At 36.5% G+C, this 26686-nt stretch overlaps 1 protein-coding gene and 1 pseudogene across 2 annotated transcripts in view; both read left to right on the top strand.

Annotated features, from left to right (window-relative positions):
* The window catches only part of Fut8 (fucosyltransferase 8), a 215279-nt gene that overhangs the window by 140350 nt on the left and 48243 nt on the right, over positions 1-26686 (top strand). For both annotated transcript variants that reach the window (XM_013115426.3, XM_040742877.1), the window contains 2 exons: positions 2507-2621; positions 18013-18250. In XM_013115426.3, coding sequence (XP_012970880.1) covers positions 2507-2621; positions 18013-18250 — 353 coding nt within the window. The remainder of the gene's footprint in view (positions 1-2506; positions 2622-18012; positions 18251-26686) is intronic.
* LOC121139638 lies at positions 24606-24751 on the top strand (annotated as a pseudogene).

Below are 26686 nucleotides of genomic sequence, written 5' to 3'. Positions count from 1 at the left end.
TGTTGTATGTATGAATGGGCATCTTTTGGATATATGCCTAAGAGTGGAGTTGCTGGGTCTTGTGGTAGACTGATTCCCATTTTTCTGAGGAATCTCCATACTGATTTCAAAAGTGGCTGAACCAGTTGGCACTCCCACCAGCAATGGAGGAGTATTCCCCTTTCACCACATCCTCTCCAGGTGTTTTTGATTTTAGCCATTCTGACAGGAGTGAGATAGTATCTCAGAGTTGTTTTGATTTGCATTTCCTGGATGGCTAAGGATGTTGAGCACTTTCTCAAGTGCCTCTCAGCCATTTTAGACTCCTCTATTGAAAATTCTCTATTTAGTTCTGCAGCCCACTTTTTAATTGGATCCTTTGGTGTTTTGCAGACTTGCTTCTTGAGTTCTTTGTAAATTTTGGAGATCAGCCCTCTGTCAGATGTGGGATTATTTCCCATTCTGTGGGCTGCCTTTTTGTCTTGCTGACTGTGTCCTTTGCCTTACAGAAGCGTCTCAGTTTCAGGAGGTCCCATTTATTAATTGTTGATCTCACTGTCTGTGCTAGTGGTATTATGTTCAGGAAGCTGTCTCCTGTACCAATTCATTCAAGGGTACCACCCACTTTCTCTTCTAAGAGGTTCAGTGTGGCTTGATTTATGTTGAGGTCTTTGATTCATTTGGACTTAAGTTTTGTGCATGACAATAAACATGGATCGATCTGCATTCTTCTACATGCCAGCCTCCAGTTATGCCAGCACCATTTATTGATGATGCTTTCATTATTCCATTGTATATTTTTAGCTTCTTTGTCAAAGATCAGATGTTCATACGTGTGTGGGTTAATACCCGGGTTTTCAATTCGATTCCATTGGTCTACCTGCCTATTTTTGTGCCAATACCAAGCTGTTTTCAGGACTATAGCTCTATAATAATAGAGCTTAAGGTCAGGGATGGTGATGCCTCCAGATGTTGCCTTGTTGAACAGGGTTATTTTGGCTATTCTGGGTCTTTTGTTTTTCCATACAAAATTGATTATTGTTCTTTCAAGGTCTGTGAAGAATTGTGCTGGGATTTTAATGGGGATTGCATTGAATCTGTAGATTGCTTTTGGCAGGATTGCCATTTTTACTACATTGATCCTACCTATCCAAGAGCATGGGAGATCTTTCCATTTTCTGAGGGCTTCTTTAATTTCTTTCTTTAAAGACTCAAAGTTCTTGTGATACAGGGTTTTTCTTTCACTTGTTTGGTTAGCGTTACCCCAAGGTATTTTATGTTGTTTGTGGCAATTGTAAAGGGTGATGTTTCTCTGATTTCTCTTTCAGCCCTTTTATCATCTGTATATAGTAGGGCTACTGATTTTCTTGAGTTGATCTTGTAGCCTGCCACTTTGCTGAAGGTGTTAATCAGCTGTAAGAGTTCCCTGGTAGAGTTCTTTGGGTCATTGATATAAACTATCATATCATCTGCAACTAGTGAAAGTTTGACCTCTTCCTTCCCAATATGTATCCCCTTGATCCCCCTTTGTTGTCATATGGCTCTGGCTAGAACTTCAAGTCAGAGTGGAATTTTAAGAGGGGTCGTGAAATGATAAGAGTGAAATCATAGTGGTTCTTTAAAATACCAATACCATGATACTGAATTGTTGGGGAATATTAATTTAAGGTGTGTTGCTTTTGTTTATACTGCCTTTGTTTAACTCTGTGAAGCTGTGTTTCTTTGCCTCTTTAAAATACCTAATGGTCCTAAAAAAGAGCTGAATGGTCAGTAGTAAGGCAGGATCAAGGATAGACTGGTGTGGCAGGCAGAAAGTATAAATTGAAGGAGAAATCTGGAAGAAAAGGAGAAACAAGAGAACAAGGAGAGGAGGATATCAGGGGCCATCCTCCCAGCCAGCCACCGAGTAAGAAGGAAAGAAAGTAAAATATAAAGAAATAAAAAAGATAAAAGCCCAGAGGGAAAAGGTAGTTGGGTTAATTTAAGAAAGAAGCCAAGCTAAGGCCTAGCACTCATAACTAAGAATAAACCTCTATGCAGCCAGTTATGTAGATGCTGGTTGGTGGGCCCCTCTAAAATCCAAAAGAGTAATACATTGAACTACACTGAGTTGCATTCTTTGTACTTTTCTGTTTCTTTGGAAAACAATGTAGCTGGTTGGCATGTAGGGAAAAGGTGTTGGTGGGCATGCCTTTAATCCCAGCACTCGAGAGGCAGAGGTAGGCAAATCTCTGAGTTTGAGGCCAGCCTGGTCTACAGAGGGAGTTCCAGGACAGCCTCCAAAACAATACAGAGAAACCCTGTCTTGAAAACCAAAAAGAAAAAAAAAAAGAAAAGAAAAAGAAAGAAAAGATTTTCAATAGTAATGAATCGTGGCTGGTAGAGACTTAATTTTTTAAATTTCGTAGTCTTAATAGAAAATAAATGGTAAATACTGTCATATACCTGAGCATCAATATTTTGGAAGAATTTGTCTCCATTGAAACAGTACAAATAAGTAGACCTCCAATTTTGCTTGCTTTCATAGGTCTATCATGACAGATCTATACTACCTCAGTCAAACAGATGGAGCAGGTGAGTGGCGGGAAAAAGAAGCCAAAGATCTGACAGAGCTGGTCCAGCGGAGAATAACATATCTGCAGGTAAGAAGGTTAGGTTAAGAAATAAAACTTGAATAGAAATAAAAACAAATTTTAAAAAATTGAAAATTAAGTTTTGCTTTATAAAAGTCTGGTACTTTTCAAAAAAATCAACTTCTTACTCTTTTTACATATTTATTCACGGAGACGGTATTTTATGCCTCAGGAATATAACAGCAACTAAAGCAAGGTCCCTGCTTAGCCTAAGAAGAGCTACTTGTTCACTTACACACAAAATGTACAATTAGGAGCATGCTGTATTTTGTTGAAAATGCTTATTGACATTTTGAAGGAGACACCAGGGATGGTTTATGGAGGATATATTATTATCTGAACCTAACTGTGAAGGTGGTCAAGTCTGATTTATACATTCAGAAATGGAGGCAAAGGATATGCTAACTGAAGAATATGCTGTGAACAGTGGCCCATAGCAGGAAAAAGTAATACAGGATTCCAAATGTGAGCTGAACTCTTTAATTGGTCTGAAGTTTTGGGTTGTATGAAAAAGAGGGGTGGAAATTAAGCTGCAAAGAGATTGGAAAGTTAGATTATAGAAGGTAAGCTTTATGGTATATGAACGTTAAATGATTACCAAAAGATACATTTTATCAATGTCATTTAGGCAAGAAGTAAACACTGATCAACTTGTTAAGGGCCATTTACAAAGTCTTCTTTGTTATTTGTTCTTTTTAAGCTCTTACTTATCTGCATACATAGCCTTAGATATTTGTAAGGAAAAACTTTTGAATTTTATTGTTAATATTCTCTAGATACTTTCTGGCTTGGGTTTTACATCATCCTTGATTCATTTGTTTCTCCCCCATGTGCTAGGGATTGAACCTGGGGTCCTGGGCATGGTACACTAGTTTTGAAGGAGTTTTGTACATAAAAGGTTTAATGAATGATAGAATCTAAAGGTAGTATTTCTGTTGACTTCGATTAGTATTTGAAGAGACTAGAATCAGCAAGAGCATTTAGGACAAAAAGATCAGGTGCAGGCAGGAAGAACTGCAAGGTGTTGGGAGTTTGCCTTGGAAGTAGAAACAGACTTGGAAAGTAGGAAAAATAGAATCAGTGGACCTTTTTAAGTAATTGAAAGAGCTGAAATGTTGGGGATGGAAACATCTTTAACTGAGAGAAATTTGTCTTGAGGAAAAAAAAGTGAATTAATAGAGATATTTAAAACTATGAATAAGGAATGTTTCAAGTTGAAATAACTATAAAATGTCCTCTACTCAATCCTTCTCTAATTCTATGCTAGTTTCCACATATAAGAAAGGACCGAGCCGTAGTGGCATATAACTTTAATCCCAGCACTGGGGAGGCAGAGGCAGTCTGATCTCTGTGAGCTTGAGACCAGCCTGGTCTACAAGAGCTAGTTCCAGGACAGCATTCAAAGCCACAGAGAAACTCTGTCTTGAAACACCCCCCCCCCAAAAAAAACTATTAGAAGCAAAAGGGTATTCCTTGACATGCTTCTGTATGTTTTAAGGCATCTGCTTCCATATAGGTAAGTGGGGGTGATCAAGTGTTTAGGGGTCCTTAAAAACCAACTTAGTGTTGGCATGTTCTCTTGGTCTCATACTCCCATGACCATTCATTAGAGGAGTCCGCAGAATGCGAACCACTTTACCTTCTACAGGGAAGAGGCAATTATCTCCTATCAACTAGTTCCTCATTCAGTGACCTAGCCGAACTGTGAACAGCTGGTGATACAGAACCATCATCTTGTGTATTAATAAAATGGAAATAACAATGGTTTGTAAGCTTCCACATGCTCATTAAACTTTCAACCACTGTATTTAAACTATGGTCTGGTCATAATCAGCTCCATACTATAACAAGTACCTGCCATCTGCTTTATTTTCTGTTTCTCTTTTAAAATCTACTCCTTGGGTCAGTATTTCATTACTTTTAATCGTAAGTCATACTACATTTGTGGATACATCACTATTTTCATTTTGAGAAACATTTAGTTATTTCCAGTTTGAGACTATTATGAATAAACTCTTTTGAACATCTATATACAAATGTGTACATGGGCTTATGCTTTTATTCTTTTTGAAATTACCTAAGAGTAAAATATATGTTTAATTTCTTGGGGTTTTGTTGTTGTTGCTGTTGTTTTTCAGATTGAGACAGCTATCAGGCTTTCACTCATTCTTACTTTGCCATACATCCCAAACTGACAATTATGAACTGGATGCATTCATATTACTATTCCATTTGCTTTCCATAATAATTCAGATGTCTATGAGTTTTATATTTCCCCAATTAATAGATAAAACATCAGATAGTCATAATTTCAGCTTCATAATCCTAATTTATTATCTCTCCTTTGGTTCCTAATGGAAATAATGTAATATAAGAAACACTGATATCTACTCAGCACAATTCTTAGAATTCTAACCTTTGCTACTGATTTATCTGAATATTCTAGAACAACTATCCCAGTACTGAAATTGTTTTACTAATGTGTTTTTCTTCTTTTTTTCAAATTGAAAATAGCTTTTTTATATAATATATCCTAATAATGTTTTCTTCTTCCTTTGATCCTTCCGGTTCCACCCTAATTCTCTGCATCTGGTTTAATCCCCTTTATGTCTCTCATTAGAAACAGGCATCTAAAGGGTAATAATAAAATAAGATAAAACAAAAACAAACACATCAGAATAGGGCAGAACAAACAAACAGAAGTAAAAGAGCCCAACAAAAGACACAAGAAACATACGCAGAGACCCACTCATCATCTTAGGCATCCGATAAAAGCACACAACATGAAGCCATAATATATATGCAAAAGAGAAAGAAACATAAAGAAAAGGGGAAGTCCTGAAACAATGTTATGAAGCAAGGAACATGCAGAGAAGCCTTTGAGTTTGTTTTCTGTTGGCCATCTACTGCTAGACGTGCAGCCACCCCTTGAGGCTTATTTGTTTCTCCAATGAGACTCCCTTGGCAAAAACTAAATTCTCATTTGCAAGTAGTTATTGGAGATTGCTTCTGGCTTAGGGCTGGGGGCATGTGTCCACTTCTCTCAGCTCTAGGATCCCACTTGGTACTGATTTCAGAAATGGGAATACCATTTACATTCTCTTTTTCTTGGATTGTGTGTGTGTGTGTGTGTGTGTGTGTTTGTGTGTTTGTGTGTGTGTACGTACATTTGTGTGGGTACATGTGTATAGCAGTGCACATGTACTTGGGGCAGGCAGGGGACAACATCAGATGTCACTTCTCAGGTTCTTACCACCATTTTGTTTGAGATGGGCCACCATGCACAGCTTTCTTTTTTTTCCTCATGAGTGCTGGAGATAAGATTCAGGTTCACATGTTAGTGAGGCAAGCCAGCTGAGCTGTCTTCCCAACCCCCTTATTCCTTCTTTAATGAAGAACCTGTTTAAATGTTTTGGTCAGCTTTTAGTTTGGATATTTGGTTTCTTATGATTGGGTTATTGAAGCTCTTTATTAAACATTTTAGTTTTTTAGGAATCCTGGAAATCTTTTCTTCCACTCTGTAGCTTACCTACTTGTTTTCTTTTTTTAAGTGTTAAAAACTTTTTTATGTGTGTAGGTGTTTGCTGTATTATTTTATGTATATGCAACGTGTGCAATGTCTGGTGCCTGCAGTCCAGAAGAGAGTGTCAGATCACTGAACAATGCAGTTACAGGCTGTTGTCAGTTGCCACGAGAGTGTTAGGAATGGTATCTGGGTCCTCTGAAAGAGCAGGCATTGCTCTTAACCACTGAGCCATTTCTCCAGAATATTTATTTTCTTATCACTGTCCTTTAAAGAGCAAAGGTTTTAGGTTAATGAAATCTATTTTATTTATAGTTTGCACTTTCATACTTATGAAACTTTTGCTAAAGGTAAGGTTGCTAGATTTTTTTCCTGTTTTCTTCTAGAAGATTTATTTACCTATTTTTTATTTATTTTTCCAGCACAAGGGATTGAATTCAGGACTTTGTACATTTCAGGCAAGCACTCTAAAATGGAACCGTTGCCTCTCTAGTTCTAGTTTTATAATTGAACTCTTACATTTAGGTCTGTGATCCATTTGGAGTTATGATATGAACCAGTACTTCAGGTTCATTTTCTTTTTTATTTGAGACATTATTCAAAGACTTGCCTGAAAATGGGAAAGCATTACTTTATTGCTTTTGTTGAAAATCAGGTAGTATAGTCATGTCATGTCTATTCTGTCATTACCACACCATCTTGGATACTAGAGCTTTGCAGTAAGTACTAAAATCGGATAGTGTGATTTCTCCAACCTTGTTCTTCTTTTCAAAATATTGTTATAAATCTTTTGCATTTTTGTTTATATTCTATAATACAATGAGCATATCTCAGTATTGTAAGTATGTAAAAGTACACTTGAATTTTATATGTTGATCTTTTTTTTTATTTTTTCGTTTTTCGAGACAGGGTTTCTCTGTATTGTTTTGGAGGCTGTCCTGGAACTCGCTCTGTAGACCAGGCTGGCCTCGCACAGAGATCCGCCTGCCTCTACCTCCCGAGTGCTGGAATTAAAGGTGTGCGCCACCAACACCCGGCTTTATATGTTGATCTTATATTTTGCAGTTTTGCCAAAACCACTTTTTAGTTGAGATAATTTTTTTCAGATTTTATTATCCACATAGGTTACTGTGTCATTTGCTGTTTCTTCGTTTTTAATCTTGGTGACATTTATCAATAATCACTTTATAATGCTTAATTTTAAGTAGTATATTTGTACTTTAGACATGGTTTACAGTAAACTATAAATTTAGTTCCTTCAGCTTAGGCATTTTTGCCAAGAATGTAAATACTTCTTGAACTACCTGATGGGACCAAAGGAACTTTTCTAAATTTGTGACATTGTGCTATCTATAGTTCACTACATGTTGCCATTTTAGGTTTATTTTTCATATTACCACACCATCTTAATTGTCAATAATAAAAAAGGCTTCATGTAATTTATTACTAGGTTGCAGAATTGCATATGAGGCTCTTAACATCTGTGATTTTAAAAATGGAATAGCTGGTAGTATGGCAACTATTATTCCCTATCCATTTCATCTTGGAGGGTAGCACTACACCTAGCAAATATCTTATTCTTTTAACTTACTTAAATGTAAGTTGAACTGCAATTAGAATTCTTCAATTTTTCTGTATTTGTTCAAAGTCTTTTTATAAAATTTTCCAGAAGGTAGAAGTGATGTTACAATTCTAAAATCAAATCAGTCATGAATATAGTTTCATGATAAATGATAAAATCGTACTACTACATGTCCTAGTGATCAGCTAAAGCAGAATGATTGCACTGCAATGCTGAAAAGATTTTGACTGTTAAATTAACATTTGAACCAAAGCCCTTGAAGAGATGGCAAAAAACATTCATTATGAATCCAAACAATGTGCCTACTTACTAAAACAGAATATGCATATAGAAAGTAGAGTTTCATCATACCAAGAACCAGGAAAATCTCAATTTAAATGATGAATGATAATTAGTAGACAAGACACCATATAAGGACAGCAGAGGTGCTAGAATTGTCTGACAAAGGTTTTACAAAAAGTGTAAAAACTACAAATTCTCCAGTAGCAATTAGATGCTTGAATCAAGTGAAAAAATAGAAAGCTTCAGCAAAGAAATGGATGGTAGAAGGAAGAACTAAATGGAAGTTTTAAGAGTGAAAAGATGACTTCCAGTGAGCTCAGTATTATAGAAGTGGCAGAGAAAAGAACTGGTGCATTGGGGGCTAAAGCAGTAGAAATTCAGTTACCTGGGCAACAGAGAATGAAGACTGAAGAAAAGTTAGCAGACTCTTAAGGACATTTGAAATGGGAACAAAACAGCTTTATATTTTCATCCTTGAAGTCCCAGAAGAGGAACTGGAGTGAAAGATTCAAGAAAATATTTTAATACTAATTTCTCACCACTCCTATGTCAATATTAAAATATTTTGATCTACAAATTACTACTCTGTTAAAGAGCATGCGAAGTCATGGGGAAGAAGAAAGTCTTTAGAAGTCAGTATCAGACAAACTGCAACTGCACAGACAGGACCAAGAGGTGAGTGGCCAGCCCCACAGCTGGACAGCCTAGTCTCTAGACCTTAAGCCCCAGGGCAAAATCCCAGAGATCCTTGCCCACCCACCTCAGCTGTACTAACCAATCAGTGAGCAAACCTCCTGCAGTAAGGTTGCTGCAACCCCCCACACACACACACACATTGGACCCTGTAATCTACAAGTCCACTCTGCACCCAACTCCCCCCTCCTCCCATGACCTCAGCAGCTCCTGAGACATAGACACCAATTGTAAGAGACGACATTGCCTGCTAAGAGAAGGCTAGGCGCCAATGCAAGAATACATTCAACAACCTAAAGAGCAATATGGCAACACCAAAACCTAGTGTCCTACAACAGGAAGACCTGAACATCCTAACCCAGAAGAAGCAGAAGAAAATGACCTTACATATGAGTTTATGAAGATGATAGAGACTCTTAAAGATGAAAGGAAAAATTCCCTTAAAGAAATGGAGGAAAATGCCAACAATAAGTGAAAGAAATTAATAAATCTCTTAAAGAAAACCAAGAAAAATGATCAAACTGATGAAGTAAACAGTTCAAACAATTCAAGACTTGAAAATTGAAATAAGGCAATAAAGAAAATGCAAACAGAGGGGATTCTGGAAATGGACAATCTGAGTAAATTAACAGGAACTACAGATGAAAGCATAATCAACAGAATATAAGAGATGGGAGAATCTCAGGAGTTGAAGATACGATAGAGGAAATAGGTTCATTGGTCAAAGAAAATGTTAAATCCAACAAATTCTTAACACATATAAATCTGAGACACCATTAAAAGTCCAAACTTAAGAATAATAGGGATAGAAGAAGGAGAAGATCTTCATCTCAAAGGCACAGAAAATGTATTCAATAAAATAATAAACTTTCCCAACCTAAAGAAGGATATGCCTATGAAGGTACGAGAAGCGTATAAGTCAACATCAAACATAGGTCCTGTATACAGTATGTATTGCAACTTCTCAATCCAATAGTAAGAAACAGTCACATTGGAAAATAGGCACAAGTTTTCATCAGGCAACTTCATGTGAGATATATGGATGAGAAGTAAGCTCAGGAAAACTGTTCAGTAGCAATTAAGGAAATACAACTTAAAGACATGAAGAGGTAATACCTGTCAGGATGGATAAAGGAGAAACAAAACAAGATACGAGGCATGTGAAGTAACCAGCTCCCATACTTTGCTCATGGGAATGTAAAATAGTGCAACAATCCTAGGAAACAGTTTGGCAGTTTCCTATACTAGTTATATATACCCCTACCATATGTTCCAGCATCACATTCTTGGTCTTGTTTTGTTTTTCATAGAAAACTAATACCCATGTCCACACAGAAACCTATACATGTATGTTCATAATAACTTAATTTTTAATAGGCTCAAACAAAACAACCCAAATGTCACTTCCCCAATGGGTAAATAAGCTATGATACAGTGGGAGCAACACATACTCAGGAACAATGAAATGAATCAATTCAACTTGAATGGATCTCTAAAGCATCTCACTGAATGATGAAAAGGCATTTTCGAAGGCTAGATACTATTGTTACTTTTACAATGCTTTCAGAATGGTGAAAGTATAGAGACTAGGACCATGCTTTTCAGGGATTGAAGTTTAGGGAATGTGACTCTGACTGATTAACAGGGTCTGGAGAAACTGCTGGTCAGTTAGGAGTGCTCACTGCCATGACAAAGGACCTAGATTCAGTTCCCAGCACTCACAAGGCAGCTCACAACCTCTGTAACTTCAATTCCAGGGGATCTGACACCCTTCCTCTGACCTCTACAAGCACCAGGCATGCACATGGTACACATACACATGTAGACAAGCACTCATAAAAATGAAATAAATCTTCAAAGAGGTAGCACTTGATGGAACAGTTAGTATCCTAATTGTGATAATAGTTACACAAGTCAATACATATTAGAATATCTAAGTGACTGTGCAAATTGTTATAATAAGGAACTAATAAGAATTCTCAGATGGTAAAAGAGGCTGACATCAAGCAGCCTCTCAGTTATCTGAGTTCAATAACTGGGGCCCACATAGTGGAAAAAGAGATTTGACTGCCATAGGTTGCCCTCTGACCTCCACATGTGCATGCGACACATGCTCACCCCTCAAATAGTTAATAAATAAATAATAAATAAAATTTTAAAGAATGTTAAAATATATGCAAAGCCTGGAATTTAGTTACTAGTATCATGTTATGTCTGTTTTCGGGGTTTTGAAAATGTACTGTTGTTGAATAATATGTTCTCCTTGTGGGAAAATTTATAGAAGTTACCCAATAACTTTGTAATTTATTGTGGGTTATAAAATGTTTAAACACACAAGATTTTGATCCAGATTCCATGAATGTAGTACCAGTGAGGAGGTCACAGAAATCATTGGGGCCTTAGGTAGTAGATCAGTGTTTACCATGGTATATGAATGATCTTTGGGAGCCCATTCCAAATAGAGGAATGCTCTCTCAGCCTGGACACATGGGGAAGGGCCTATGTCCAGCCCTGGATGAAATGACAGACTTTGGAGATTCCCCCCAAGGAGGGCCTCACCCTTCCTGGGGAATGATGTAGGGATTGGGTGGGGGGCTGGGGATGCTGGTGGAGGGACAAGGGAGGAGGGGTGGGAGAGGGAGCTGGGATTGACATGTGAAGCATTCATGTTTCTAATTTAAATAAAAACATATATTGAGGGGGGAAGAAAGTATAATGAGGCCGGGCATTGGTGGCGCACACTTTTAATCCCAGCACTCAGGAGGCAGAGAACTCTGTGAGTTCGAGGCCAGCCTGGCAAGTTCCAGAACAGTTCAAGACAGAAAAACCCTGTCTTGAAAAACCAAGAAGAAGAAGGAGGGGGGGAGGAGGAGGAGGAAGAGGAGGAGAGGGGGTGGAGAAGGAAGAGGAGGAGGGGGAGGAGGAATCAGAGCTAAGATTTGACCATCAGTCTAGCTGGAGGCTAGAGAAAAAAGAAAGAAAGTAAAATGAGGGCCTGGAGAGATGGCTCAGCTCGATGGGTAAGGTCACTGGCTGCTGTTCTTCCAGAGGGTTCAGGTTCAAATCCCACCACCTACATAGTAGTTCACAATGGTCTATAACTCCACTTCTGATCCCTTTTTCTGGCCTCCACAGATGCTTCACACACATGGTGTAGAGATAAATAAAAATAAACAAATATCCTTATATTTTAAAAAAAGGAAAATGAATTAGAGTACTGTTAATTAGGTGAAGGTAGCTTGAGAAGTGTTCTTAAGTGCTTCTCTTCTTTAAAACAAAACAATACTTGGGAGATTCCAGAGAAACTTATTCTGAAGTAGCAATGAATAAGTAAAGGCAGTCAGATTTGACATCTGGTTTATCTTATTATTGATGGTTTCATTTTCAAAATAGTGAATAGGTAGTTGGTATAATGTCAGTACTACCCTGAAGAATGATACATTGTGGAACAGAAACATCAGCAAAACAGTGACTTATTCTCATTTATTTAAAGCAAAGCACAGGAACCTAGGGAGACAACTCAGTCACATTAGGACATAAGTTGATCTCTAGAACTCACCTAAAAAAAGCCTAGGCATGGTGGTACATACAGAAATAGACCACAGGGCTTACTGGCCCGTCTAGCTTACCTCGATGAGCTACAGACCAGTGAGAGACCATGTTTCCTTTTGGTGTGCAACACACACAAACATGCAAATGTCCGAACATACAAGGGAGGGAGAGAGAATAAAATTGCAGCAGTCTTTGCACGGGAAGAAAGTATCAAGCAGTTCCTTGTGCTGTTTTCACTCCCCTACCCCCTCCACTCTTTTTCTTCTTCTTCTCCCACATCTCCCCAACACCCTAGTATCTGCAACATCATTCTTGGAGTCTTGGTTTTGAGGTCAGAAAGTCTAATGAAGCTCTGTAAGTAAAAAGATGGAGGATGTTCTTGAAGTTCTGTCTTGATTTCTATGCATGCTAATTTATCCTTACCTCTTCAACTGAGAGTCAGGTTATAAACTTAAAGAAAGAAGTTAAGGTGCTTGAAGAATCAACTTGTGCATTTTATAAAAGATCAGCTTCTGATAGAACATTTCTTCTCTGTCTTTGGAAGGAGTTTTGTTTGCATCACACACTAGAATGGGATATTAGGCTGGATTTGTCCTACTAATTCTATGCCTTTTCTTGTGGCCTTTATGGTAGTAGAAAACAAGACTGTCCTTTTATACAGGTTTCCTGAGTCAGAGGCAGTGCTTTTGTAGAGGCCACAGAATAGCTAGAAATGGTGGAACTCTCTCTTAGATCCACAGTAGAAGAAACGTTTCTCATTTTTTTCTTTTTATTAATTTGTAGAATTTCACTTTTTTTAGAAATTGGTGTAAAATGTTTGATAGAGATTTGTAGGCAAAGAGCCAAAGTCTTTAAAAATATATTTTAAAAAAACCGATTGCTGCTTAACAGGGTAAGCTCTTCTCTTCTATATTGAACAGTATCTGTCTGCCTATGCTGCAGTGTGCCACTCTACCCGTCTGTGAACTATGTATCTTGGTATCTTTCCTCCATTAAGCTTCTACACTTAAATTTTACAGAATACCCACAGGGAAATTGATTTCTTGAAGCACTTGGTAGCCTGCTTGGGCCTGAGCTATTGCAGTGCACTTATTGCTTGCAACAAATTGCTCTTCGCTGCAAGGGTGGAAAGGACACCTCCGGAACATCTTAACTTTGCTAGGGAAATATTCTTGTTTAATGTGTCTGCAGCCAGTCATTTCCAGTCTTGGCTTTTAAAAATGAGAATGCTTTAACTTTCACTTTCATGGCTATTAACTATGCCCAGAGTCTTCATTTTAATTACCAACATGCAGTATTTCAGTTCTCTTAGGTGTTTCATTACCTTTTCTGCATTGGTTTTGAAAATAATTTTAGAGAAATGAAATCAGATTGTTTCCAATACAATGAAGTGCTTTTACCACACTATTAATGAATCTTTTCTTCATTATCTGCACAAAGGTAGATATTGCAAATCTTTTTAATCAAACAAATTAAAAAGCTGTTTATAGTCTTGTGTTTAGAGAATATAAAGAACACAATAAAATTTAACTTACCTGGTTTCTTTTTACCAACCGGTCTTCATTAGAAAAAGGAGCTATCTGTGACTTAACGTTTCCCCATGATAGGAATGTTGTTAAAAGGGAGGTGAAAGGCTCCCCTGGGATTCTGATCCTTTATTAGTAGGCTGTAAGAGTAACAGGCTAAGGCGCTCTGAGCCTGCATTTCTTGCCACCTCTTGTATTGAAGACATCTTGAGGAAGGTAGATTGAGAAACCAAAATTCATGATTTATTGCGACCTATGAATTTAGTTTTGCCGGTGTGAACATCTCTTCTATCTTTTAAACAGATTTAAGTTGAGGCAGTGGTTTCCTCTTTAAGACATGGGGGTATGTTATATCCGTTTATATTGATGACTTTTTTTTTTTTTGTAGTTGTTGTTTCGAGATATGGTTTCTCTGTATTGTATTTTGGAGTCTGTCCTGGAACTTGCTTTGTAGACCAGGCTGGCCTGTAACTCACAGAGGTCTGCCTGCCTCTGCCTCCCGAGTGCTGGGATTAAAGGCAAGCACTGCTAACGCCCGGCTGACGGCATGTTTTTATTTGGTGCTTATTTAGCCATTTTTCATAATATTTTAGGTCAATTGTTATAAAAGGTGAGAAATTGTATTACAAGTGGAATTTATACTTTAAAGAGCTCTTACGTATGTCTGTCTGTCTGTATGTATGTATGTATGTGAGAAATGTTAACACAAAAATCAGTGATTTAGGTTAGCTCAGTGGTAAAGAACATGCTTGATACATACACAGGGCTCTGGACTCAGCCCTAGTATCTCCAAATTACACTTATATAGAGTCAAATAGTGTCCCTCAGATTACATGAATAAGTAAGAGCAAATTTAAATTAATTTAGCTTCTTTCACTATCTCCGTAGTGAAAGATGGACTGACAGGGAGAGGTTGAGAATTGAGATTATTTTGTCTCATTTTAAATTACCAAATTGAAGCAAAATTATGCATTTGAATTCATAGCAAAGCCTTCACTGGAACAAAACACATCTCTAAAGCCCCTTCTTCCAAAGCTCTTTCATTAGGGTAATTGTCTGGAACTTTTATTTGCATTAATCTTGTCATGCTAAAATTTGGACAGTTATCTTCATTGTAAAGAACTGAAGCTTACATGTCTATTGATGAATCTTACTTTAAGAAAACCACATACAGCCAGCCTTGTTGGTAAAGGCCTGGAATCCCAGAGTTCCAGCTATTTGGGAAGCTGAAGTAGCAGGTCTGCTGGGAAGACCAGCCTAAGCAATTTTGTGAGGCTTTGTCAAAATAAAAAGTGAATAGGAAGCATTGACAGGAGTATACCACAAGTTTGAAGATTTCCTGGTCTAGATAGTAAATTCCAAGCCAACCTGGGCTACATAGAGATTCTGACTTCAAAACAAATTAAGCAACATCAAAAACCCCAAGCAACAACCACAAAACCCCAAGAAAAACAAAACTACTAGAAGACTGAGAATGTAAGTGCTTTCCTAGTTTTCAAAAGATCCTAGGTTCACTCCCCCGGTGCCGTACACACACACACACACACACACACACACACACACACACACACACACACACACACACACGTGCTTGTGTGCAATTAAGCAAAATACAATGGTGTTTGTGTGTGTGCATATATACATATATATGTGTGTATATTTGTATATGCATATTTATGTGTGTATGTAGAAATGCTATGATGTTTAGCTCATATTTTAACTTTGTCTTTATAGTAATTCTATAGCATTGAATAATTTTAAGTGTATTTCCTATAAAATTTCAATCAGTCTGATTTGTAACTTGTTTTTAAAAGAAAAACTTCCTTTCCATTTACTTTTGCATCTCATAAGTATAATAAGCCATATCTTTAAAGGCTTAATATATTAATAATTGCAATTTTATTCAGAATCCTTTCAGCCCAGCTGAAAATGAGTTTTTGTCTTTTATTTCTTGATTCTTGATTTACCACAATATCAAGATATTCAAATTGTCTGTTACTAAATCTGTGTATGTTTCCTTATCTGTTAGATACCTTGTCCAAGGTTCATTGCATATATCAAATGTTTAATATCTGCATAAAATATCTAAGCTTTGATTGGTTAATTTGTGACACTGAAGACAGAAGGATAGTGAAGTAAAGGAGACTTTCTCCTTTTGGACTTACTGAGACATTTTCATTATGTATTCCCTCATCTTTTACTCTCGCATAAAAGATTTTCTAGTGAGCTTACTCCTGCTGGAATACACCATAATCTTCTGTTTGAGTTGTAGCAGGTGAAGAAAATTCCATAAAAGGAAAGGAATGATTGATAAGAATCACAATATAAAGCAATCACAAACCTGTGGTATTATATAACTGGTAGAGATTTATGTAGAAGAGATGCTTTAAGTACACCAAATGCAATTGCAGAACAGATTTTATTGTCAGATGGAACCATCATGATAAAGTGTTACCGTGATTGGAACAAAACTTCTTCAGTAACAAGGCCTGTCTCTGTCTTTTAGTAAAACACACCGTCAATGCTTTAGCAGCCAGATAGTAGAAAGCCAGGATCAGTGGTGATAGATATTTGAAGGTTACAGAACTACAAATTTCTCCATTTTGTAACTGTCTATAAATCTGTAAATAACAGCACTTGTTTCTAACAACAGTGGATGATAAAGGGCGTTCAGATTAGAGTGTTCCTGTAAAGTTCTTTTCCATCCCAGTAAATCTTTTTCAGTCTCAGATTTGTCACTTGTTTTCAAAAGAATTAATCCTTCTTTATTATCTGAGAAATGCCTACTTGATTTTTCTTTTTTCTGGTGAACCTAATCTTGTGAAATAAACATAAATACCTTCTCTGGTATTTTTCCTTCTGCACTTTGTGGATATTTTATGAGCAACATCTTTTGAATTTTCTGTACTTTTGAGTATTAGTATTTTGGCAAAACCAAAAGTTGTGCTGTGCTTTCATTTGTTTTACTCACAGCCATCATTCCAATCATTCAGTTTCTCTTGTCATTCTCTGCCTTGGAGTCCTCCATTGAGACCTTTTACACATAGATCCTTCTCTTCAGGATCAAGCATATTAAATGTTTTTCTTTCTTTCTGTTACGCATACCATCCATGAAAAAATAGTGTATTTCTTCCAGTAAACCTAGCACACATTTTTTGTTAGATGTAGATGGCCATCTTCTTTTAAGTAAAAGCTCTAGAAGTATGATTGGTTAATCTTGTTCTCTCGAGTTTGTTCTTTAAGACCAGAAAAAAAAAATGACTTCTGTAAAAATGTAGTGATAGAAGAAACAGAGTATGGTATCTAGGAACATTGTGTACTGTCTTTGTAATAGTTAACTATATTTGAAATGCCTTACAGAGTTATCAAAACATGTGAGACATTTACTTTTTTATTGATAGGATTTTTAGAGTTATTCAAGTTCTGTGTTTTTAATGAGTCATAAAAAAATCTGGCAAATAATGTTTATCTGCTCCCTTGAGTCAGTAATAATGCTCCAAACCACTCTGGAAGTGTCATTCCCAGGATCCTTGTATTTTAGGGCAGCCCACTTCCCCTTGCAGTGTCTCAGCAAACCCACTTTATTCCCCTGCTCTGTGTGTGTGTGTGTGTGTGTGTGTGTGTGTGTGTGTGTGTGTGTGTTTTCTGCATGACAACATATAGGATTCAGTTCTCTTCTTCTGCTATGTGAGTCTTGTCATCAGGCATAGTGGAAGTGCCTCCCCCCACTTGTCACACTAGCTCCTCTGTACCCCTTGTTTCTTGATGGAAATGTAGTTTTGTTTGTAGCATTCAGAACTCTGGCAATGACAATAAAGTACAGGTTTGTGTTTAAGCAGCCTTGAATTTTGTCAAAGAATATCCGCCAGAAGTGCTGCTGGGGTGACAAGCCACCCCTTTCATCATGATCTCAGCATTTGCAGCTTTGAATTCAGGGTTGTTCTTATTTGCATGTTCTGAGGTATAGAAAAGTTAGAAACTATTTTTTAATTTAACTGTTTAATTTCGCATTTATTTAGTGATTTTTCAAAAGTAATTCTTTTTCTCTGCCATCTCCCTAAATAGGCACATCAGATTTTATTGAAATGTTTTACTGGATACTATCCATAAGACTTGATTCTTTATTTAAATAGGAAATATGCTAAACCAGCTCTGACTTATTGTGTGATTTTCAATCCCTGTGACCAAAATGAGAAGTTGACTCCTTACCTCATATCTTTATCTTCTTTGTTTCTCTGTCAGAACCCCGAGGACTGCAGCAAAGCCAGAAAGCTGGTATGTAACATCAACAAAGGCTGTGGCTATGGGTGTCAACTCCATCATGTGGTTTACTGCTTCATGATTGCTTATGGCACCCAGCGAACACTCATCTTGGAATCTCAGAATTGGCGCTATGCTACTGGAGGATGGGAGACTGTGTTTAGACCCGTAAGTGAGACATGCACAGACAGGTCTGGCCTCTCCACTGGACACTGGTCAGGTAAGGAGCTTGTGCACCATGACAGATCTCTGGTAAGGTCAGAGTAGCAAATTTCTTGGGACAGATTTAAAGGCTATAATCACCTTTTCTCTTGATTCATAAATGCTATACATTATGCAAATAAATGTAGAACAGTATTTTATTTTTAAAGTATTGTGTACCCATGTGTAGTGGCACATACCTATAATTCCAGTGCTTGGGAATCTGATTTGGAAGGATTGTGAGTTCAAGGCCAGTCTGGGCTACATGGCAAAAATCTGTATCTAAAATAAATAAATGAAAATTATTTAATAATTTGTTTCACTTTGATGTCTATTTTTATCTTGATTTTGTGAATTCACTTTTTTTCAAGGAGTACACTTGATATAAGGATGATGTAACTTACTTTTAAGTTGACGTTATTGAATTTTTTACTCAGAATTATTGCATTAAATCAATCCAAGAATTTCAAACATTAGCAACCTGGAAGACTTGTGACTGGTGAATTCTGATGCAGGCTGACAGGAGTAGGGCCCAAGAATTTTCATTTCTGAGAAAATCTTGAGACCAAGGTTTGAGAATGATTGAGAATGACTGTGCTGGTATCTGTCTTCACTTTACAGTGAGAACAATGAAATAAAAGAAACATTTGGTGATGGATAGGTTGAACTATGGTCTGTTCCAGGCTTTTCCAGGTAATTAAAAAGTAATAAAAAGAGGACAGAAATTTTCCCTTCTCGTCAATAAAGTAGTATTAAAAAGACTAGATTATAGGCAGAAGGTCTTAGTAGTAGCTCAGTGCTCTTTTTCTACAATCAAGACTTAATGGTAGGCTACCATTATTAAAAATCCTGGCTTTGCCATCTTGTAATATTGGTTAAGTTATGGAACCCAAGACCTATTTTCTTTACCAGTAAAATGAGAGAATATCTTACCTCATTGAATTGTTTGTTGCACTAAATAAAGTCATATATTGAGATGCATTTACTGTGGAACCTCATGTAAAAGCTGAAGTAATTGCAAACTACTATTATTTGCTTTTTTAAAACAAAGAAATGTAAGTGTGCCTGTATTGTGGCAGGTATTTATCATCAAAGCTAAGTATTGGCAAACATGGTGGTCATGCCTTTAGTTCCAGCACTCATGAAGTAAGTAGAGGCAGGTGGATTTCTAAGTTTGTGGCCACCTTAGTCTACATAGCAACTCCAGGCCAGCCAGGATTGCATAGTAAGACCTTACCTTTAAAAAAAAAAAAGACAGTGTACTGTTTCTGAACTCACGTCCTTTGGGGACATCAAACTTATTTAAAGCTGAGATGTTTCCATTAGCATCATTTATCTTGGAGCTGAGCAACACTTTCTCACAAGTCACAGCACTAGATGTAGTATAATGGCATAAAGGTCATTATACTATTGGCTGAATTAATAATTTTCCATTATCTTTTGGGTTTGACATAACTCTTCACACATAAGTGTCATGAAATTTAATTCTTCAAAATACTTTGAGTTCTGTGTAAAAGAGCCCATGTAGAGAAATAGTAACACATTGTTTATAAAATTATTAATGTATATAAGATATATATATGTGTGTGTGTGTGTGTGTTTTAGAGGAACTAAAACATTTCAAAGTAGAGGAGGCAGTGTAAATTCTAATAAGCTCCTTGATATTAATCCTTTAGTTACAAAAAAAATACCTGCTGTTGTGATTTATATAAAAAAAATCATGTATTTTTTTCTTCCCTTTGACTCCACTTCTATGAAATTGTTATTGTTCAGAGACATATTACATAATATGCCTGTGGCTGGAATTTAATGATTCCTATTTGTATGCATCATTAGTGCAGGAATTAGTGTGCATATCTGATCATTTCAAGCTTCATCTTACCTTGTATGTTGACTTCTGTTTCTCTGGCATTCATTTATAGTAAAAAAACACTATCCTGGACTGGTAAGATAGTTTATCATGTAAGAATATTTGCTATGCAAGCATGAGAATCTGAGTTCAAATTTTAGAACCCACATAAAAAACTGGGCATGACTGTACACACCTGTAACCCTTGTGCTATAGTGGGGGAGGTTAGATGGTAGCAACAGGAATATCACTGGGACCCGATGCCACTAGCCTAGCCCATGATCAATGAAAGACCCTGCCTTAAAGCAATGAGGTGAAGAGTGTTAGAGGAGAATGTCCGACAATTTTCTCTGGCCTTTATACACATGAATACTTGCACCCAGTCACATGTGTGTTTGTATACCACACACATACATCACATGCATACATATATTTTATAATAGCTAATTTTGCTATATGAAGGGAGATTAGATAGTCTAGAGTGTACATCTAACTGAAAATCATCAAAACCCTCCCATCACCTTCACACATCATGTATATTCTTAATAGTTGTGTGTTCTAAAGTGGTGGGGAATAAAGGCAATTTATTTTTCTTATTATGAGATAGATCCTAAAGTAACTACATATAGTAGACCTTCAGATTCTTCCACACAGATCTCAGGAATGTTGCCTTTTAACTTAATGTTTTGAAATATCTTTCAGTAATTACTGATTTTTTTTCTTGAACTACACTATCTGTTTTAGGCTGTGTATGATAACTAGTTTCCAAAATTTTTGTAGTTAGCATAAATACCCTGAATAAATGATGTACTGATATGCATTCCAATAATTTAAACATTTTCTGAAATTTCTTTTTTCCTTTAAAAAATTTCTTATTTTGTATTTTTTAATAAAAAAATACAGGGATTATCATTTAAACTATTTTGTATCTATATCTTTTTCCTATTGTCATAACGAATTGAACTAAGATATTAATTTAACAAATTAATAATTTGATTTAATTAACAATAATTTAATAAATTAGAATCATATTTTGTAATTGAAAATAATAAGTAGCAAGGAAGAGTTTGATGTCCTAGCAGTTTAAGTACACATGTACATAAATGGTCATTTTCTATATTTGTTCATATAAGCTGTATGGTTATGTTTTCTCTGTGCCTCATTTCAAAGGGGTTTTGAAGAAAGATATTTTTATTTTATTTTTTATCCTTGTGGTTTATTTGGAGACACTCTCAAAATAAAAGTACTTGCTTTATAGCTGGCACCCATGCTAAAGTAGTCCTTTCATGAAGACAGACGCAGTCTCTCCTTTGTCAAGGACAAAGGCAGGTGACTGAATGAATGAAGAAGTGAAATATGCTGTGTACTGTTGTAGTATGGGTAAGTTTGGACTACTCTATAACACAGACTTACAAATAGGTCCTTTAGCAAGAAATGGTTTTATGCTTAGACCTAAAATATGAGTGAGTAGGAGACAGCCAGGTAGGGAATACCTGAGATTTTTAGCTGTTTATTTTCTCTTGAAGACTCAAAATGTGGCAGCAGGATGTGCATCTTCCTGGGTCGTTTGTCAAGGATTTGACCAGAGCACTTTAGATTTATTTTTTATTTTTTGTGTATGAGGTTTTGTATGTATGAGTACCATGTGCATGCCTGATGTTTACAAAAGTCAGAAGAGGACATTAAATCCTCCGGAACTGGAGCTATGATTATGAACCATTATGTCAGTGCAGGGAACTAAATATGGAACTTAACCGTCTCTCCAGACCCACCAGAACATTTCTAATGAAATAAAATACCTCTACACCTCTTTCCATACTCCAAAACAGTCCTCTTCAAGTTGTGTTAACCACTTGCAAAATTGTAATGTTTTTTCTTTTTTTCTAAATGAAAAGTCTACTGTTAAGAATTAATCTTCTTAGCAATATATTTTGCCCTGAAAGTTTCCAGCAGAATGAGACCAGGGATAAAGAGAGGAGTGGCTTACAGATTATGTAATTATCATCAAAGTCACTGTAGCCTGAAAGCAGTTTCATTAGTGAAGGGTTTCTGAAAAATTTCTTCAAATTTATTTAGAACCTACCCAAGGCTGCTTTAGCTAATAGAATCCAGGTGTTATATCTTCCTGTGAGCTGTCTGGATAACTTTTTCAGAAATACATGTGTTTTTAAAAGACTTTGCTTTGTATATGTTCCTTAAATATGAACTATAAATTAAATTGTTACAAACCACGTCATGTTTTAAATATTCAAATGTAGCTGTGTAAATACACTGGTTATGGGAAAAATTAGAGTTGAGTCTTCCCCTTCAGCCTAAAGAGATGTTTCTTGTAATTTAATTATAACTTCAGAATCTTTAAATATAACACAGTTTGTAGTTTCTATAGAAATTGCAGATAGCAATACTAGAAGTCAAATTGATTTTTCTCAAAAACAAAAGTGTTATAATTTACTGTTCAAATTTTGGTGTACTTCATTTTTAAATACAATTACTAAAAATACTATATAGGTGTCAATAATGGCATATTTATGTTTGTAGTTTTAGCAATATTTATTGCTATAAATAAGTCTAGTAGTTAATCATTTTTTTTAAAAAAATGAAAAATTGGATATGTAAAAAGAACAAAATCTAGTCCCTGTTCTTCAGGAATTTGCCATTGACTGTATGAGACAGATATCTGTAAATACTTTAACAGATAGGATATATTCAGTGTCCAAAGAGAAATGCAAATTTATAAGAATCATCAGAGTAACTTTCTGGCTTAACGAATAAGGACCTCACTGGAAGCATAGACCAAAGTCTTTACAGAATGATGAAAGTTATCATCTACAAGGAAAAATCTATGCCATTTATTTTTAAGCCAAAAGTTAGTTATGTGACTTTGGATAGTGTAGTAATTTGAATGAAAATGATCTTCATAGGCTCATATGTTTGAATATTTGGTTCCTAGTTGGTAGAACTGTTTGGGAAGGATTAGTAGCTAGGGCCTTGTTGGAGGTGTGTCACTGGGAGTGTGCTTTGAGAATTTGAAAGCCCACTGCTGGCCCAGCTGTCTGCCATGGTTATCATGTGCTAGTACTCTAAAACTGTAAGCAAGTCCCCAACTGATTGTTTTTATTTATTGGTTTCTTTGGTCCTGTTGTTTCTTCACAGCTATAGAACAATGGCTTAAGATTGGTAGTATCTGTTCCCCCCTTGTTCTCTGCTTCACATAGTTGTTAAAGCAATTTACCATGGAAACATATTTTGGCAATTCTTCATACATTTTAAATTACTCTTTTTATTACTTTAATTTTAAATATCTTGCTTCACATTTCAATCCCAGTTCCCTCTCCCTCCCCTCCTGCTGTACCTCCCCACCATCCCCCCTGCCCCCACCTCCCACCCTATCCCCACTTCCTTCCACATAGGGGATATCCAGAGTCTGTCATTTCACTCAGAGCAGGGTCAAGGCACTCCTCTAAGAGTCCAGGCTAAGAGAGCATCCCTCTTTGTGTTATGGACACATGAAGTCCGTTTGTATGCCAGGGATAAACACTGATCTACTGCTCAGGGTCCCATAGGTGGCCCAGGCCTCCTCACTGACTCTCACACTCAGGGGGTCTGGATCAGTCCCATGCTGGCCTCCCAGCTGTCGGGTCTGGTGTCCAAGAGCTCCCCCTTGTTCAGATCAGCTATCTCTGCTGGTTTTGCCAGCCCTTTCTTTACCAATTTGCTCATCGCTCTTCTCTCTCTGTCACTGGGTTCCATGGGTTCAGTTCAGTGTTTAGCTGTGGGTGTCTGCCTCTGCTTCCATCAGTCACTGGATGAAGGTTCTAGGATGGCATATAGTGTAGACGTCAAGTTCATTATCTGGAATGGGCATTTAAGGTGGTCTCTCCACTATTGCTTAGCTTGCTAGTTGGTGTCATCCCTTTAGATCACTAGAGGTCTCACTGGTGCCAGATCTCTCTTCTAACCTATGACTCCTTCTATTATGGTATTTCTCATCCTGTTCTCCCCCATTCTACCCCCACTCAATCTTCCTGTTCCCCCATGACCTACTCATTCTTCCTCTTCTCCCCCTCTCTTCTTCCTAGCTCCCACTCCCTCCTACCCCTCTCCGTGTTTCCAATCTACTCAGGAGATCTTGCCTCATTCCTCTTCTCTGGGTACCATGCATATCTCTCTTAGGTTCTTTCCTGTTTCCCAGACTCTCTGTCAGTGGAAGTGCAGACTGGCACTATCCTGATCCATATCTAAAATCCATATATGAGTGAATACATACCATGTTTGTCTTTTTGTGACTGGGTTACCTTACTCAGGATGGTTTCTTCTAGTGCCATCCATTTACCTGCAAATTTCAAGATTCCTCTTATGCTATGATTACTACTTCAGTTTTATAGGAACAAATTAACAATTATTGCATAATAAGATATTAGGATTTAAGCGAGACTTCTTTTGAAAAGGATTAGCAAACAACATTAGCAAAATTCAGAAGTATTTGATGGATTTTAAAAAACAATATGGAAAAAGAGGAAATGATATACTTACCTAGCAAAGGAGTCACCATGATTACAAAAGAGGCTTTCCCAGGGCGAGGCTCATGCATTACACTCTAGATGTACTGAGCCCTGTGATTTTTCCCATATGTGGGAAACTTGATGCATAATTTGTGGTAGTGGGGAGACAAGGAAAATTATAAGAGAGGAACAAAGTGAAAATGAAGATAAGCATTCTACTTACTTATCCCCAAAGAAAAAAAAAACTTTGGCTCTTTAGATTCCCTCATTCCACATGAGGGTCATTCTCCCCTACTCTAGAGAGTGCTCCATCTACACCCCTTGGAAATGTCTAAGAACTAGATTGAATTAACAACCTGATATGTACATTTTTAAAGTAACATGATATTTTTATTTCAGTGAAATATTGCTGTTTTATTGCCTACCATGAATCTTAGAGGCACCTGTTACTCATGAATTAAAAAGTGGAGTTTTGTTCCTCCTACTATTGTATTTTGTTGTACAAGTGTTAGCTTGTGTATTGCCTCTATGGTAGACATTTACATCTCAAGCCTTTGCTATTACAAACAATGATTAGTAGTTATCCTCAGGAATGATTCCATTTACATATATAATTAATATGTTGGTTTTCCTAGGTTAGTGCTTATTAAACTTGTTCATATCATATAAAATGTATTTTATTACCCATAGTTTCACTTTAATGGGTCTGCGATATGGTAAAGTCACCAGTCTTTATGGCACTATGTTACATATAAAATATTTTGCTCTGAAAATTAGGTTGACAAACTATAGTCCTCAGATGAAACAAAACCCCTTACTTACCTTTTAAAATAAGACTTTATTACAGCACGTTGTCCATTTGTTAAGACTACCTATGGCTGTTTTCACACTACTGTGTCAGAGTAAAGGTAAGAGACCTTGTGACCTTCTATATGAGTCAGGGTTCTCCAGAGATAAAGAATCAAAAGGTATTTGTGTGTTTAAAAAAACATATTAGAAGGTATTGACTTGCATGATCATAAGAATTCCCATGATCTGACATTTGCAAATAACTCAATGCCTCAAACATTCTCCTGTTTTCTTCCAGAAGTATCAATTTTAGATGTTATATAGCCATCATCCCTCTTGTATTATTTCTCATTTAACATAAGCAAGATAAGGATTAAGCAAGATCTTTAGAGTGGTTACTTTGTATTCTTCTCCAGTTGTTCCAACCTTATCTACTAAACATCTTTAGCCTCTACTGTGTTATCATAGCTGTTTTTAAAGATTGCTCAACAGTGTAATAAAGGGTCTGTTTCTGTTTTCTCCATTCTGTTTGTTCTATTTTTGTCTATGCTTCATCTTTTCTAGTCTTCAAGTACTTTGCAACGTTGAGTGTAAAGTGCATATGTCTAGTAGTGCTACAGCTAGGTCATAGTAAGTATTGTGCATTTCATGAACTTGTCAACATATACTTAGTCCCTATATGGAACAATTGCTTCAATGTCTCTTACTTTTAGAATCCATTCCTTTTTCTTTTAATCTAGTTTCCATACTTCCATTAAAATAATTGCCAAAAACAATTAGGGATTTATCGTTTAAGTCTTCCATGTCAGGTCAATATCCAGAAACATTAAGAGTATAATAAATTAGCCCCTTTACATACACTCATTTCTCAAAATACTGTTGTAATCCTTATCTCACTAGTTTACCTACAAATTTATTTATTAGAAGCAAGCTTGTGTTCATTTCCTCTTTTTTCCCTTCCCTCTCCCTCTCTACCCCTCCCTGCTATTTCCCTCCCCCATCTCAGTCTAGTAACTATACACACTAAGCAAGCACTCTACCACAAAGCTACAACCCTAACCTTTAAATCCCTTCTAAATCTATCAGGTAAAGAAAATAAATTCATACTGTATGTTCCTGGGTTTCTGATAAGGATCAAATAAGGTAATATGCATTAAAATATTTCAAAATATGCCCTTATTTATAACATTCCACTAGAACTAATTTGTGTGATATTTTGTGATGAGCTTTAATTCATCATGGAATTTTATATTCACATATATGTATTGGTTTAAATAGTTCTAATATTAAAAACCTGTTTTAAGATTCTTATTTC

Source organism: Mesocricetus auratus, unplaced genomic scaffold, assembly GCF_017639785.1.
Source record: "Mesocricetus auratus isolate SY011 unplaced genomic scaffold, BCM_Maur_2.0 Super-Scaffold_15014, whole genome shotgun sequence".
In the NCBI taxonomy this organism is placed as follows: domain Eukaryota; kingdom Metazoa; phylum Chordata; class Mammalia; order Rodentia; family Cricetidae; genus Mesocricetus; species Mesocricetus auratus.
Note: the sequence above shows the minus strand (reverse complement) of the source record. Positions and strands in the feature narration are given on the sequence as shown.